The following is an 18,258-nucleotide window of genomic DNA, read 5'->3' as shown; positions in this document are numbered from 1 at the left end:
AGCCCTGTGAGGGAGGGAACGAAGAGGCGGCCACAAACCACGCTGAGGGCCTGGCAGGGCGGGATCCTCGCCAGGGGCCTCGTTTGTCATAGGAATCTTGTTTATAATGCCATACTGGTGCTGATTATTTACATTTAAGTGAACTAATGGTTAGTAACTAAAAAAATTATGTTGGGAAATTGCTAAATACTTCCCCAGGCGCTATGTCACATTGGAAAAGCTTTCTACAAAGCAAGATGAGGATTTCAGGACATATTTTTAAGGATGAGGATATGACAAGTAAAAAAAATGTCTTGTTTATTTGTCTTTTTTCCCTGAATAAGGTTTTAAGTCAAATTTAACTTACCTACATACCTAAAAGATCCCCCTCAAGCAGCTTAAGATTCTCTATAGTTCTCAAGAGTTCCTCTTTCCTGGATCTTAACATGTTAGCAATAACAGTTAATTGCTTTAAACTTCCCATGAAATAATTCCAACATCCGCACTCCATATGCTCTAGAAGCAGATGAGCTACGCGATCAGGTCAGGCTGTGGTACTCCGTGAGAGAAGTACCAGCTAACGGGCAGATCTCTGCTCCTCCTGTCCCTCAGCTTGGATCTCGGGATGCGTCCCATCCGCCGAGGCCAAGGCCATGCCCAGCACTGGGACCTCCTTTGAGGACATTGTCCCGAGGCTGCTGCAGGGCAGCTCCAGCCTGGGCACAGGTAATTGTCACACACTCGACCTTAAGGGTCATGTTTATTTTGGAGGATTGGTGTTTTTGTAGAGAAATTACTTTCTAAGCGAAACCAGTTAAAAGAATATTGTTACAGAGTAAGAAAGTTAAAATCAGAAGATTGTGAGTGCTGAGGAACACAGAGAAGAATTTATATTAGCATTTCATGGTCAAGTATCCCTTTGATGTTTCTTCTGTATTCATAGTGTTATTTTCTACAGCACAAAAAGAGAATTCAGTTAGTCAGTTTGGTTGGCAATGCCCAAGGCAGTTTTTCCTGCAAGTTTTGCACACTTCAAACAGCGCATCCGCCATCTCCTTTTAACCCTCCAAGTACCAAGAGAACAAAACGATCACAGCAGGGCTTACAGCTTGACTTCAGAGCTAATGCTCCTTTTTAAATTATTCCTTTAATTTCTGTGCTAGAAATATAATATGAGCTTCATTCTGAACAAACTTAATTACTTCAGGTCAAAATATAGAGAACTTATGTATTGTAAAACTGAAATTTTACTGTTTTGTAGAGCAGAATTAATGTTAGCTATACTTATGTTGCACATTCAAGATTACATTAGCATAAAAAAACATTAATTGCTTTGGGATTCCATCCAAAATAGATGCATATTGAGTTTTTTTTTAAAAATACATCAGACTAGTTTAACTGAGAGGTTAAAAGCACTTGCAATATTATACTAAAATATTAAGATATGTAGGTCATAATAGTCTTCTGATTTATTTTTCTCTGATACATAGAAATGCACTAGGGATCTCATTAAAAAAATATCTTCCAGGACTAACATTTATAGAATTTTGATCTATTTTTCTTAGAAAATAAACAATAGTTATAGCAATATTCTTTCTAGATCCTCCGTAAGCAAGACGATATGATAAAAACGTATTTTCTTAGTTTAAAAAACTCTTAAAATTAGTAGCTGCCTTCTATTCGCCGTCAGTAAAATGGTAAAATACAGGAATTACAAAAATAGTCACAGCAGCAGTATTACGTACAAGCCAGCTTCTGCACTATCCAGAACATCCTACCTTTCAAAGGTACAGGACACCTTCGTAACTCTGATAAAGTAAACCAGCATTCTTTTGAATATTCATAGAGAAAAGGTCAGTGGGCTTTGTGTTCACCCACACTATAGTCACAATTTTAGTCTATAGTTCCAAAGGAGAGAAAGGCAAGTACTACTGAAATGTAGACATACCATAAAGAATGTTTTATGACAAGCCTTGAGGACAGTTAACTAACACATAAAAATACTCATACATGTAAAATATTTTGTTCATTAACTTAGTACAATAAAACAGCATGAGTTAAGTCAAGTACTGAAAAGAAACAGAGACCCTATAAAGGAGCAGCTCAGAAGAGAACTTAAAACCTTGAGTTCTTTGCTAGTTGAATGCCATTTCCCACTATAACACTGCAGTAAAGACCTACTGCAATCTTTGAATGGTGGATGTGACAAAATGATATTTAAAATTATATTGCGTGTATACATAAGATCAAACACTCTTCTGGAATTCACACATTAAAAAGAACAAGATTGCTCTGAAATTAGGCAAATATACACCGGTAAATACACTGAAGTAAGTTATTTTACTTAGTTTAATTAAGGTAAAGACTTGATCATAATCTATATTTAGAAAACAGTGAACAGATGTTTGCTAACAAAATGTTCTTTAGCAAATGCAAGCAAAATAAGATTGAGGGGCTGAAAGCTGAAGTCTGCAAAAGTTCAAACTGAAAATAACACCCACATTTTTAATGGCAGTTGCTGAATCACAGAATAGTTCAGGTGGAAGGGACTTCTGGAGGCTACCTAGTCCAACCACCTGCTCAGAGGAGGGCTAATGTAAAAGACTGGATACAGAAAATAACTAAGAATCAACAATTTCTATCAATTGCAGTACAAACTAGATAGCTTCATCTTAAACACAAAGTATTTGACTAAAAAGAGGGTAAAAATCTGTGATACGGCCTCTGAATTTATTTCAGTGAGGTTAATTAAATGTTAATAAAGGGGAGAACAAGCAAAATTTTGTTTGGCTTTTGTTGAAAAAAAAAATATGAACCTGAGCTGTGCTGACATTCTTCGGTAAAACACAGACAAACTTTTTGTTTAGAGAATGTTTGTTCATGCAGTTTGATGCAAGTATCAAAACTATCTAGCAAAGGTTTAAATATCTTTGACATAATCAGGAAAAAAGTAACCAGAAAACCAACTTTTACTAGAAGTAGTGAACTCTTTCTATTCAATGAAGAGTTAACCAATGGCTGCATTTTACGAACAAAGTTCCAAACCTATTCTTCCCTAGTTATTCCAGTTATCTTTCCCCCTATGTAACTTTAGTACTAGAACATGACCAAATCCAAATTCAATTAAGTAGTCTGGTGGATTCATTTTCAGAGCAAAAATAAAAGCTAGTCTACCTTAAAGCTAGAGCTATACTTCAAAATGAAGTCAACAGAGAGCTCAAATGTTTGCAATACTCTGATCTAACGTGCTTTTTTACACATTATCATCAACACTTTCTGATGGGACATTGCACCTCAAAATGTTTCAGGATGTTTCTGCAGCTTTCTGCGTAATGCTATTCTTTTATAGTTTCCCTGATTATTTTAGGGAAGGTGAGATTGTGAGTGATGAGAAAACCGAGTAGAATAAAATACATTGCCAAGCATAAATTGACAACTTCTCTAAAACTAGAAAATAAAGACCAATGTTCTTATAACCGGTATGAGAATATACTGTTTACAGATAAACAAGTGACTGCTTATTCATCATAGCATTTACATGGTATGTAAATAATCATAGAACCATAGAATCATAGAACCATAGGGTTGGAAGAGACCTCTGGAGATCATCTAGTCCAACCCCCCCGCCAGAGCAGATAATACCCAATATTGCAGATCATCTGGTTTAAATTTTGAATGAAGATCCATCTTCACACTAAGAGAAAGAATATGACCGAAAAGCTAAAACATCTGCTTCCTTATTAGATCTAAGAGTATGTCACTCAGATACATACAGTACATCCTGGCAAGAAGATTCATAAGCAGTGTCTATATTAAACTAAGATTACACAGTAATGCCCCCTATTCAGAAGGAAGTTCACCTTGAGTGGCAGCTGTAAGTTATGCACACAAAGCATGCTAATTTTGCACAAAATAAATCTTCAGATTGAAGACATTCCTCACTTAATGTACCAAATGAATGGCCTTGACTGCTACTTTCACACTGATTAAATTACATGTCTAAAATATATATAATTCATAAAACAAGGAGTATCTGAAAGGACCTGAGACCTAGGGTTCTCTTAGTTATGCCTTTCAGTTCATATTTTAGTCTAGAGTTAAGGCTGCAATTCTGGTTTAGGTGAGACATTTCTGCTTTCACACATTAAGATCAATTTTCGTCAGATTTAGTAACAACAAAACTGTGAATGATTTTGCTTATCTACTCTTTCTGGTGCTGTTTAATATACTGTAAGGAGATCTTAATAGATGACTACCAAACAACCCAGATCTGACAATAAGATAAGGAACAGACAAAACTTGATTTGTAACTGATCTGAAAAACTAACTAAACATTTTTCATCTTGGAATGTCTTGGAGTTTATGCTAAAAGATTGATTGTTTTTAAGTTGTCAAAAGGAGGACAGCTTTGGGAGTGGAGTTTGAAGAATTGAAAAAAAAGAACTAAACTATTGCCGGTAGAGGAGAATTGAATTTCATCTGCCAAAAGCAGTGAAATGAACAACAGAAATGGAAACTGCAATTCAAAATTGTACTATTTGTACCTAGACCACAGGGAAAAATCAAACTCACACAAACAACGTGCAATATCAGCTGAAGGGCGGAATCAGAATCGGAACTTGTTGTAGAGAAGTTCATTTTGCTTAGTCTGTAAATCAAAAATAGCCTAGTGCTATAAACACCTTGTAAGAGAAAGCTTAATAAAGATACATAAATAATTAAATGCCTACATAGGAATTTTTAAATCAAGAAAAGAGAAAAAGGATTTTTGGTGTGGTTTTTTTTTTTTTTGGTACTGCAAAAATGCATAAAGGACAAAATTTGTAAAAGGAATAAAGCTGAATACTATAAATTAAGGATAATAGTATAAAATACAAAGACTTATATTTATCAGCCTTAGCTCTTCTTCCCCCCCCCCCCTAAGAACTAGAATGAAATTGAAGAGGAAAGAAAAAAAAAAAAAGTTTTCAGAATGCTACTACTCCAGGAAGCCTTTTAAGTGGAATGAGTTCTATGATTGGTCTACTGTGAGATTACATGGAAAACCACACCAGCACAGGGCAGAGGCGGGCAAAGGAGCCCTGTATATTGGAGGCAGGGCCAATCTAAGGTGCTTACAAAACTATAGCTTTAGCTAAGCTTTCTTCGTGCTTTCCCTCTTTTGTCTTTCTCTTTTGCTTCATTCCAAGACAGCCCTGCCTGTTCTCTAACCTCTCCACGTATTCCAGTAACACTATTTTGTCTCATCGATATTGGTATCCACTCACAAGAGGAGAAGCTCACTGTAAATATTTGTTTTTCTTGTACCTGTATGTCACCTCTTCTCTTACTTCAGGGGCAGACACTGTCAGAGACTATTATTATTTGTATACTATGTAGCACTACAGAACCAGATAAATTAATGTTATGTGTCTGTGGTTGTGCTATATTACAATTAAGTAATGAATGTCAGTGATGATAGTGCTACTACCCTTGTTTGTTCCATATTTGGTTTGTTTAATGTTACGAATATTTAATGTTAATCACTAAATAACTTTCATGTAACTGTCTCTCCTTTAAGTGAAGAAGCCACAGTACAGGGTCTGGGTGTATTTGTATGTATTCTAAGAACTTGTCCCTGAAAGATTTTTGATCATTCACATTTTAATCTGCAAGAAACTGTTAGCAGTAGTTAAGCTGTTGCCCACTGTGGCTTTGTTCTTTTGTTACACTTGCATGGTGGTAGATAACCTAACATGAAATTGTCTACTCAAAAGCAAACTTGATTATTTTTACCTTCACACTATCCTTCAATCTATTCAGGCATATTAGGATAAACAGTCCAAAAATCTTCCTGTTGCTGCCAGAGAAAGAGGATATGCAAAGAACAAAGACGTAATGCTAAAACAATTTTTCTGGTGAAGTAAAAGCTTACCAGTTTTTTTTTTTACTGTTGCAATTTTATTATTGTTTATTACTGCAACAGTATGAAGAGGACTCAGAGCGGAAGATAACCATTCCTACCTGTTGCACAATGGTTGTTAGTTCCAGGCACAGTTGAACAATGTTGTTTTTCAGCAGTGAGTATTCCGTCACGCTGACAAATGGAGACCTGTGACAAAGGATGGATGGGTTTATACAGCATTAAGGATTATAACTTCTGTTTCCGGTGTAAGCAGTTAAACATGTTTATAGTCAGTAAATTTGTTTTCATAGAGGCAAATATAATCAGGTTGGATAACTGTTCTATAGCTTAATCAAGAAAAAAAGTCCTGAAATAGCGTATATAGTTTTCAATAGCACAATCTTAACTGTTTTTTGGAGTATTCAGAGGCATTTAAAAGATATATGTAATATAGAGAACAGACCTACAGCAGAGAAATGTGAATCACCGAATCATGACAATCCTCAGCAGCAATTCACACAACTTTTGTAAAATACACCTTTGAAATAAGAAAGGCGGGAAGGATGTAAACTAGATTTTGGCCAGAACATCAGAAGTTATCATTCTTGTAGAAAGTGGAAATAGGAGCTTCCAAATAATTATTAGTCCAGATTTCCTTTGTACGGCTCATTAAAGACAGCATTTCTAGTATGACATCACTCTTTAGCAGCAGCTTAATTCAGAGAGCAAAGTAACACTTACTTAATCACTAAGAGCTTCCCACACACTTGCATTTTCTTTAGGCTTTCCAAATTCTGGCTGAATCTGACCCCATTTGAATTTATAAGAAGGGACAAGGTCATAGCTCGAGAGAATATGACTGCTGGCATTAGGTTAGGAAGATGTCACCAGGATTATACAAATCCTGTAAAGGAGGGTGATTCACTCTCACTGTGATTTTTAAGGTGCCATTTATACATTCAAGAGCATTCAGATTCAAGATAAAGCTATCCATTGCTATAATTCCAAAGAAAGAGAAACAAAATATAAACGCTCTGATGCTATTTTATGGTTTTGGTTTCTTTCCACAGTCAAAATTAACTACATTTATTCAGGGAGATACTTTTAATCAAATTCTCATTTTGTAAATGAAAAAACCAACAGTGGTTGATTGTTGAGGATTAAACAACACCACATCGGTACTTAATAAATCGATCCCACTCTTCATAAAAAAATCTAATAAAATTTAATTTTCAGACTAACAAGTACTGTAATTTATTTTGAATATTCTGAATTGATATGCTCAACTCCAGGTTGTTTGAGTCTTTTTGATGGCTGAAGGACAGTTCAGACTCCACAGTCTTTTCTTCCTTACCCTTCTGAAATTACCAATGACGTTACTACCACCTGTGACAGTAAGATATCCACTTAGAACAGCACAAAAGTATTCTTTTTGCACAAAATACTATCAGACTGAAAAGAATCTGAAAAAGTAACTAGAGAAAACTTTAACACTCCCCTGACAGAAAAGGATACTACATTTTGCCTTCAATATTTGAGAAATTTGCACACTAAAATTTAGAGCTAGAATTCCAGAACTGCCATTTTAATATTAGAATAGAAGAGTACAAGGGAAAAAGAAAGCACAAATACAAAACCCAAAGAATTATTCTCGTGCATAAAGGAGACCAAGGAATAGTAAATTACCTGTCCAGCCAGGCTAGTAAGTTCTTGGCAGCACCAATCAGGTCAACTACAGAGGTAAGAAAATCATTTGGTAGGCGTCTGGAGGCCCTGCCATCATAATGGCCACTCCTCCTTCTACCCGTGATAAAGTTCTGAAGATTTTTGGCTGACGCATTCAGCTTGTGAGACAGAGTTCTCAGGTTTTCGGTCTCCAAACCATAATTCTGAGGGGAAAGAAGATACACAATTAAGTGAAATAGTGTGTTGTCAGCTACGTGAACAAAACTGTGAGGTTAAACATTCTGAATGGTATTGGTTGAAAGGATAGGATAGTTATGGATGCCTGGTGTTAGACTAAGTGACAGGCTACTTTGTTTAGAACATAAAAGATGCATCCATCCTGTTATCACAAAAACCTCTGCTGTCATTAATATTTAAAATACTGGAGTCCCCAAACCCATTGGTCCAACTAAGTCACTGAGGGGAAGGCAAAAAGAATCCCCATATGCTGAGTCTCAAGGTCTTTTCCGTTTTCAAAAAGTGAAGGTGAGAGTCTGTCCACTCTCCCCTACCTGCTATGGTTTAGTATTAACCAACCATTTGGTATCCTTGTTACCCCTGAGAACAGGTCTTTAGCAGTCCCACTGCGCTGGATCTCACTCATTCAGATTTGTGTTAGTCCCCCTACTAACTTGTGATAACTTCACCTTAGCAGAACTTCCCTCTTACTTACACTGTGAATAAGGTATAAAATCTTACGTGGCCTTGGTGACAGGCTTTTACAGGAAAATTCCTTCCTGAACCCTGCTGTTGTTGGTGAGCAGCTGTCCCATATATAATATGATATGGGAACAGTCAAATCAGGTCAGAGCAAAGACACAGTACTCCTGTTTCCAATGACTGCGTAGGGAAGAAGCTCAGAAAAGGGCAGGCATGTAATAACAGCTGTTAGTGGCTTAGAGACTTCAGCCAGTGACAGCGTCTTCATATTTAATAGTTCTTAATGGATTTTCTTCCACTGTTCTGAGGGGAGAGGAGGGGGCAACAGGTTGAATCAAAGTAAAGTTTTCTACACACAAGTCCCTTTTCCCTTTTTCCACATTCCTTCATCCATGTCTCTGTCCTTTTATCAGCAAGCCGGTTCCATGCTTAGACCCAGGTAACAACGAGAAAGATATCTCAGCTCATATATGTTAAATAATTCACTCAAATTCACATAGAAAGTCTCAAACAAACTGAATTGAATGTAGATTTCCTGCTGCTACAACAGGATGTATCATATGAAATAATTTAATGAGTATTTAAACAAAATTGACTTTCAGAGTATGAATTGATTGCCCACTATTAATTTCAGCTATGCATGTTACAGAGGATGACTGATCATGAATATCACATGTTAATTTTTCTGCCTAAACTTCTTCCTCAAAACAGAGAATAAAGAACCACAAACACTACACAATGTATTGACTAATGACAAGCTTACGAAACGGGATGCTTGGAAGTCAGAAAATACAAACAAACGCTTGGTTTGGACCACTTACAGCTGGTACTTAGGACCATGCCTCCCCTGCCAGCTGTTCTCCCTCTCAACGGGCACTGTGAAAAATAAATCAAGCCCCCTGCCTCCAGCTTGGAGGGCAACCTACAAGGAGTGGAAACATTTTGCTATCTTAGCTAGCTCACTGCAATCTTAGCTAGCTCACTGCAAAGAATTTTTATTTTTAAATAGTTTTAAATACTAGGAAGAGAATTAACTTCATTGTTTTATACATGTCATGCCTAAAGCATCACAATCAGTCAATAAGGTTTGGAAGCATCCAGTTTAAGATGGAATAGTGAAACAAATTAAAGTTATATTGGTTTAGCTACAGATGAGAACAATTCTCTTCGTCTTTTTTTCCAGAATTAATACTGTACAGTTAGCAACAGCATCACTAAAGCAAGTCGTTCTATTTTGGAAAAGTTTAAAGTTAAAGCAAGTTGTATTTGATATCAGTACGTAATTATTTATTATTTGCACCTAATCTTTCTTTTATCAAAGCAATGAAGGAATTTCCTCCCCGGCTCTATTTTTCTCCCAATAATTCGTTATTGCATAAAAGCTCTGGAAACTGTCAGTTTACGTTCAAGAAAAGCCAAGCAGGAGAGTAAACGGTTTGACCAATGAATCTTTAAAAGCCAGTAAACTTTCACCAGAGAGTAAATGCCTGAATGTTGAAGAAAGTATGCTAGATGCTAGCAGTGTAATCAACCGGAGCGATCTTGCCCAAGTCATTGGAAAACACACAGTGAAAAAAAAAGTGTGTTTGAGGAAATCCACCTATTGAGCAAGTTCTTTCTTTTATCTTAAAGTTTATTAATGTGCTGATGGCAACCTCAATTAATGTCAATATAAAAATTAAAATATAGCAAAGCATAGAAAAAATATGCCCATAAAGATAATCAGGAGATGAAAGGTAAATCAGGAGATGACAGTAAAATTGCTGATGCAAGTTAGCGGTTTAGTTGAGACTTAGCAAGACACAATAAAGGGAAAAAGATAAAAATATTACAAAAATGACAGTGAATCAATATCTCTGTAGAAAAGCGAGACATTGTATTGCTCTAAATTTAAGCTTGCCTCAAATCCAAGATCTTCATTTTTAAATGAAACAACCATAACCAACTACAAATTGGGAAAAAGAGTGGCTAAAAATAATCCTTGAAAGTATCACCTCTGAGCACCTCATCCTAACTTCCTGCACAACAGCTCACCTTGCGTCAGCTCCAGATGTTTCTCTCCACTGCCGTCTCCCACACAGTCTGTTTGCTGGGCTGAAGCTCGGATGCCACAAAGCCCCACAAGCCCCACTGTGGCAGCGCATTAAAAAACTCCTGAAGGAAGTTGGTGGTTGGGCTCAGTTATCTTAAAGGTCCCTTCCAAGCTAGAGAATTCTATGATTCTATGAAGCTACGGCCCCTTTCAGGGTTCCCTCGTCAGCAACCAGGGTGCTGGGATTTAAAAGAGGTTGTTCCAGAGGAGAAAAGAGCAAACAGGTGGGTACACACGTACATTTGAACTGCATCGATTATGATTTAGTGAACGTGCTTGAAATCACAGACCGAGTAGTTGCAGTTTATGCTAACGAGCGAGTAGGTGGATAGCCTTGTTCTGAATACATGACACTGCAAGTATCCAGATCTCTTTCTGTTTCCTGTAGGAATCTCATCTGCATGATGCTGAGATAATCTCAAACCTGCCAGACTAAATCATTATCACAGCTATCATAGCAGAGTTCAGTTTTCACAGCCATATATTCTGCTCTCACTGTGTTAAATACATGCTGTTATTGTGAGACACACCACAGAAATGATGCTCTTGAGCCTGTAAAATTCCGTCTCCTGGCAGATGACTTCTTTCATGCACAGCAAATCCTAGAGATATAATTTCTTGTTTAAAAGAAAGGAAAAAAAAAAAAAAAAAAGGAAAAAACCTCTAAAAGGGACAAAAGGGTGCCATTAACATAGGCGGGGGAAAAAACCAAGCAAGGTTTGCTCCATTACCTGGTTTTGTTTCATGATGTTTAAGATTGTTGCATAGTAATTTTTACCAAGGTACTCCATTAGTGGAAATGGACATGGAAGTTTAGAGAATGAATATTGACTATTAAAGCAACCCCAAATGCTTTCTGTCTAGAACTACACAGCCATACAATTTGTCAAATTATCATGAATTCCAGATCATGAAACTGCTCAGCAAGAATTGAAAGCAGCCTAAAGTCGACCGCACTCCATTTCAGTGAAATGGGCCTGACAGGTCTGTTGCAGAAAGGGTAACTGCTAGAAGAAAGGGCCAAAGTAACAGCAAATCTTGAACACAGGAAGATGACTGGTAAACCTATTAAATGTTTACTTAAGCTTCTTCACATAAAAACACTGTTCAAACAGTTAGAAATTCTGTATATCCACCGAGTGTAAGGTATGATAGCTTTATTACCATCACACAAAAGAGTTACATAGAGATTATCTGATTTGTAGTGACAGACTGACTCAGTAGCGTAGCTTAGGTTGGAGCTCAGCAATTCCTGATGCCCTATTCAATGACAGGAGCTGGAAAGAAGGATTTCAAGAGGTAGAAATTAAACGTAAATGTGAGATCAGAGTCAGACAAGCTTCTTATAGAAGAAAATCATTAGCAATAATGCCAAGATGAAGCTGTGCTTAAAGTGACACTTGTTAGTGAGATGTACAACTGATTTAGGTTTAACGATAAGTCTGCTTGCTGTCTGCAAAATACAGTTTTCCATTTCAGCAATTTCATTCTCTAATTCTCCAATTGTCAAACTATCAGCGAGCATTCCTGTCACCCCCATAGTTCCCCTCTCCTGTTCAGTTTGAGCTGCCCGTTTCGGTGTTGCTAGTGATTAGGGTTATTGTAGGATGGCAAGAGGGAGGAGACAGGACAGCTCGCCTCCAGGGTGTCTGCAGTTGATAATTTTTTTTGAAGTACAGAAAAACAGGTGGCTGTTGTCAGAAGTGCTAGAATTCAGAAAACAGGAGAGAATACAATATTATTTTTTTAACAACCCAAAATAGACTATTGTTTTCACTAGTGCAGAGTGGAAGATATGATGTAACACATAAGTTGTTGAATACACCATATAATTAAAATTGCATACTGGAAATTGAAAAATAGGAAATCTGCATCCAAACACATATTTCTTCCTTTTTATGTCATAAATCCTAAATGCAGAAATAGCTAAATACACTGTGGCAATGAACTCTCCTGCTCTGTGTCTGTATCACAATTCCAGCTAAAAAGTCTGCTTGTTTTGTACATACACTCTGGTATGAAGTTCCATTTTTAAAAGACAGTGGTAAAATGAGTAAATTTTTTATCTGACAATAACACCTGTGTTTTTTACACATTCAAAGAAGTGGAACGAAAAAAAGTCTTCAGCTATAGCTTAGGGTGTTTTCATATCTTATTGCATGTATGTAATAACATCACAAATTAGTATTTTATGTTAATAAAACTATCTGAAAATTTCAGCTATTAAGATGAAATAGACCAAATTATTGTAGCAAATGTTAAGACAAAAAATAACAAGTACAATGGAAAAAAATGATAAGTGCAATTTTTTGTAAACACTAACACCTGAAGATCACAAGAAGAGCTAGAAATACATGCAATAAAAGAAGACTTTATTTCTTCTGTGGAAAAACCCACCAATATTATATACTTAAGGGTACTAATATAATGAAATTGTTTTGCTGTAATGTGACACACAGAGGTAAAAAAATGTATGCATATTGAAATTTGTTTGACGCAGGAAATAATTCTAGTTAAATAGTTTATATTGCATAAAGTAATGACTTTAACTTACCTTAAAAACAGATTTATTTTTAATTATACTAGTTTTTCTTGATGTTTTTATTCATGTAAGTAGTTGGTGTAATATATGTATAAATATATGCATAAATATGTATAAACATATGGATGTATATACAGCTTTTTCTGTAGGTGATATTTCGAGAATGTTATAATTTTCACTGAACTGTAAGTTTCAGAGCAATAAAATTGCAGAGCAGTAGATCCGACTGAGGAGATTAAAGGAAACAACCCTGACTGAAATTCAAGCATCTTACGTGAATTCACCACGTTAAGGCATTTAAACAACACAACCTAAATATTGTGCTACACTCCCATTTTATGTTTCATGCATAAACTTAAAGAATCCCCACAATTTATCAGTCCGGCCCAGCTGTGGTAGCCATAGCTGCAGGTCTCTGTTTCAGACACCGGCTCAGGACCATTACCAAAGGTGGGCAATAGATGTGCCTTTGCCCTGTGAGCGCCACCCTGCCCCTAAACACAAACGTGCGTAGCACAGCAGGCTGCTCCCCGGCTCCCCTTCCCAACCCACCATCAACACAGCACATCTGGACTCGTGGCACACTCCACTCCTCCTCAGGGCTCAGTTTCCCATTTGCTTTCAGCTGACATATTTGCAAACTGCCACAGATAGTTGCTGCCATGGCCTTTTCCCAAGCCTCAGCACCATTGTATAGTGAGCAGGATTAGGAAATTAATTTAAAAGCTCAAATCTTCAGGCACATCTTCCCCAATACAGACTGGTTTTCGACACATTCTCAGATCACACATAAATTGACTCAAAGCTATTGTGGAGAGCTCTGCGGGGATGCTCTGCCCCTCCTCTGCTGGGAAGGTAGGTCTGGTCCCTTCCAGGCTGCCTGCTCGCCCCGCCAGCCCCCCTGTTCCCTGGGGACGTGCGTTCCCAGGCTCTGCTATGACAGTGGGGGACCTCTCCCCACCTGTCTCCCTGGGGCACAGTTGCAGCACGGGGCTCTGAGATGACTGGGAAAGAAAACTCCCCAAAGCAGCTCTGGGATTTTGGAATCTCCTTTGGGAATACACAGCATGCCAGCTGGGATCCCACAACTCCCTGCTGTCTATGGCACTGCGTATGCTGCTCCTGCAAAGGCCATAGCTTCACAACGAAAATTACAGCATTTGTGAGAGCATATAGTCATTTGGCACTTAATGAATAAAACCAGGCAAACACAGCCTGTTTAATAAAAGCAAAAATTCAAAATAATCATGCACTATGATTTTAGCATAAATACACTTAAATAGAATGAAAACCATCAAAACACACTTTTTAAAATTTCCTTTCTGGAGGTATGTTTTTAAAGGTAAAGAGGCTAACAGAAACTGCAGTAGAAACCTAATTCTAACATAATTGTCCCTATAAACATTTATTTGATTTCATCAGGTAGATCTGTTAAAATTTTGTGGTGATATTTTTGAGATACAACTTAAAACTGAAGTTATCAAAACAGTATGAAGTCAAAGTATGTGAGGCATTGCATTTCAGTCAGGCATGTCATTTTTTCCTCTTTAAGAAGAATTTACAATCTAAATATCCTTTATATGAATAGCAATCTGAAGGAGGTAAAATAAATTTTTCATGTAAATCACAAAGGGCCTTCTTTTGAAACTATCTTACAAGGAAACAAGTTTTACTATAACATTTAAAATACTAAATTAAAAGTATTTATTAAACCTTGGTTCCACAGAATATGACCCACTTTAAGTATTTATTACAGATTTCAGATAAAGTGCTAGAAGATTTAGTTTGGCATTCTTTGTGAACCAAGGTGACATAAATTGAGCTGAAGGAAAGAATAAATTATACCTTGTAATAAGCGTATTATCTTTGGTAGCGTTAAAGTAGTTCTGGTGGAGTGCTATGCAGATAGGAAAAACAATTACTTGACTTGCAGTCTGCTAACAGACTTTTGGCATAACTACTGCTCACAGCATACTGGGGGCATTTTTTTTTTTTTTTAATTGAGCTATCACTGCTCTAAACACATTGTATACCTGGTCCCCGGGAAAACATAGCACTTAATTGCCTGTGACCATTTGCTGATTACCAGTGTCTGAAGGCTTAGAGCTGAGATCCTGCTTAGAATCATAAAATGGTCTGGGTTGGCAGGGACCTTAAAGATCACATAGTTCCAACCCCCCTGCCCTGGGCAGGGACACCTCCCACCAGACCAGGTTGCTCCAAGCCCCATCCAGACTGGCCTTGAACCCCTCCAGGGATGGGGCAGCCACAGCTTCTCTGGGCAACCTGTGCCAGCGTCTCACCACCCTCACAGCAAAGAATTTCTTCCTAATATCCAATCTAACTCTACTCTCTTTCAATTTAGAACCATTACCCCTTGCCCTGTAACTGCACGCGCCGGTAGAAGGTCTTTCTCCATCTTTCTTATAAACTCCCTTTAAGTATTGAAAGGCTACAATAAGGTCTGCTGGAGCTTTTTCTTTTCCAGGCTAAACAATCTCAGCCTGTCTTCATAGGAGAGGTATTCCAGCCCTCTGCTTATTTTCACGGCCCTCCTCTGGACCCATGTCTTTCTTGTACTGGGGGCCCCAGAGCTGGATGCAGTACTCCAGAGGAGTCTCATGAGAGTGGAGTAGTGGGGGAGAATCGCCTCCCCCGACCTGCTGGCCATGCTTCGTTTTACTCAGTCCAGGATACAATTGGCTTTCTGGGCTGTAAGCACACATTACTATCTCACGTCCAATTTTTTATCTGCCAGTATCCCCAAGTCCGTCTCTGCAGGGCTGCTCTCCGTCAATTTTTATTGGCGATTGCCCTGACCCATGTGCAGGACCCTGCACTTGGTCTAGTTGAACTTTGTGAGGTTCACATGGGCCCACTACTTAAACCTGTCAGCGTCTCTCTGGATGGCATCCTTTCCCTTTAACATATCAGCTGCAACATTCAGCTTGGTGTCATCTGCAAACTTGCTGAGGGTGCACTCAGTCTCATTGTCTTTATCGTCATTAAACAGTATCGGTCCAGTGTAGACCCTTGAAGTACACCACGTGTTACCGTTTTCTTTGGATGTGGCCATCCATCCATTCCCTTAAACATCGAATAGCCCAACCCATCAAATCCAACTCTCTCCAATCTTAGCCTAAGAGCAGTCTTACATGATACCTAAAAATGTCCTCCTTCTAAATCCAATTAACAAAATCCATTAGTGATCATATGAATCAGGTCTACAGACTGGAACCTAAAACTGACCGCATTTCCACGAGAGGTAAAAATGGGACAGTGACTATAATAAAATGCAAGTTTTGACAACACTTAATGTCAAGTTACACAAAATAGATCAACGAAACAGTGTAAGTTTTATTAAGGAAACTGTGTTAGATGTAGTTCATACAGTGTCAGACTTGTCACTGCACAGTAGTGTTTTAATTGGGTAATGATCATAATCACATACTCTGTGAGCAAAGGAGTGAGGCATCTGAATAAGAGGCAATTGAACCCAACGTGACCTAATTCTCATAACGTCTTATCACAAACCCTCACTTCTGCACAGTTTAACTTATCTCCCTGTAGTAAATGTCTAGTGGAATTACTATTATAATGGCTATTCCAGTTACTCTACAGCAAGGAGCTGCTGTACTGCACACCAAAATATATTAACTCACAAAATTATACCTATTTTGGTATTAATCAGGATCAATTTCCCAAATGACAAAAGAAGCCTAGCTTATTAATAAATTTGCTTTGTTCTGCATTAGGGAAAGAAAAAAATAGAAGGCACATCTGGATATGTGCTACTTAAAGTAAAATATTCAATAATTAATATATTTTAAAAATACATAAAATTCTAGCGCCTGTTGTTTTGCTGACTATAAGTGTATTAAGAAAACACATTCCATCTTAATGGCTGGGGATTCCAGTTCAAGTAAAACATTGCCCAAATTTGTTTCAGCATTTTCTCTGAAAGCTCTTCTCATTGTAAATCAGTAAATTAGCAACAATATAGAATAAAAACAATCCTTCTCACTATGTTTAATAACATTTGCTTATGAGTTTATTATGACAGTTAAACTGCAGTATTATAACCTAGTTTATGTGCACAGAACACAATGATATTTCATAAAAAAAGTATTGAATTTATTAATAACTATGGTAATGTTTGCAAATATGCAACATCATAATATAAATTAGAGTATATTATCTGAAACACCTCAGTTCTCCCTTGTGCTCCCTTCTGTTATAATAATCCTACCTTTCAGAGCAAATTGTATCACAATTCTTTCTTGTCTCCCGAGTCTGTAATTTGGAACTTGTCACAGTGCTTCTTAGCACTTCATACACCTTCCTATTGTCTTGTAAATAGATACATTAAATAGTGCTACGATTAAATATTTTAACCTTTTTAAAAACTTAACATTTACATTATATTTTTAACTTCCAGAAGAAGCTTTAGCATTTCCATTGTAATTGATATGTATAAATGTAATCAAGCATAATTGAGGTGCCTTGAAAAGTAATTTTATTGAAAAAGCCATGCGTTTCTGATTTCACATAAGAATCAGAACATGACACACTTTCCTTGAAAAATTGGACTCAAAAAGACCATAAGAGCAGCCACTGAAACAGTTTGTGGGTTTTTTTTCCAAAATATGGTATTTAAATAAATTATTAAAATTATGTTTAAGCGTTGAGAGAGTCAAATGAGTGGACACCTGGTAAGAGGAACTGAGTTAGAGAAAAGCAGAAGATGAAATTATATTCCTGCAGATATCTCCTTTGAAAACATGAAAAATACGCAGCTAGACTGACCTTGAAATGACTACGGATAAGAGATGATCAAGAGAAGGCTGCAGACACAGTACGCAGGTTTGCTGTTCATGGATCTCAGAAGGGTCACTGATAATGGCAAGACTTGACCAACTACATGTCAGGCTAAAACTGCACAGTACCAATTTCTATTGTGAAATGGTTAGGATGATCAAGGATTAACTGGTGTTCTTATATCCTGCGTAAACATTTTTTAAGTAGTTTTTATGTTGTAGCTCTTGCTACAGATATCTGAACAAACTGCATAAAGATTTCTTGGTCTGCTTAATCCTAATGAAGTCAACGTGATTTAAATTGTGTAACATCCAAATACTCTCCCTAATTGGGTAAGCTTGAATAGACGGGAACATCTTAATGTTTCTGTTTATGTATGTATACATATCTATCTATGGGGAGAGAGTGAGAATATATTACTACGGTACAAGTATCTAAACCACAAAAAGGTATGAGAAGGTTAAATTCATTACATACAGCACAGGCATTTAAAAATGTCCTACAACATTAAACAAATTGAATAGCCAAGTGTCTCTGTCAGGATAATCAGTGTGAGAA

The 18,258-nt window shown here is 37.2% G+C and overlaps 1 protein-coding gene across 3 annotated transcripts in view; it reads right to left on the bottom strand.

Annotated features, from left to right (window-relative positions):
- Positions 1 to 18,258, bottom strand: part of LOC134520563 (connector enhancer of kinase suppressor of ras 2-like) — a 212,699-nt gene that overhangs the window by 109,365 nt on the left and 85,076 nt on the right. For all 3 annotated transcript variants that reach the window (XM_063346115.1, XM_063346116.1, XM_063346117.1), the window contains exons 3-4: positions 7,550 to 7,752; positions 5,983 to 6,070 (exon numbers count right to left, since the gene is read on the bottom strand). In XM_063346115.1, coding sequence (XP_063202185.1) covers positions 5,983 to 6,070; positions 7,550 to 7,752 — 291 coding nt within the window. The remainder of the gene's footprint in view (positions 1 to 5,982; positions 6,071 to 7,549; positions 7,753 to 18,258) is intronic.

The sequence above is a fragment of the Chroicocephalus ridibundus genome, chromosome 9, assembly GCF_963924245.1.
Source record: "Chroicocephalus ridibundus chromosome 9, bChrRid1.1, whole genome shotgun sequence".
Taxonomy (NCBI): domain Eukaryota; kingdom Metazoa; phylum Chordata; class Aves; order Charadriiformes; family Laridae; genus Chroicocephalus; species Chroicocephalus ridibundus.
This window is presented reverse-complemented; position numbering and strand designations above follow the sequence as displayed.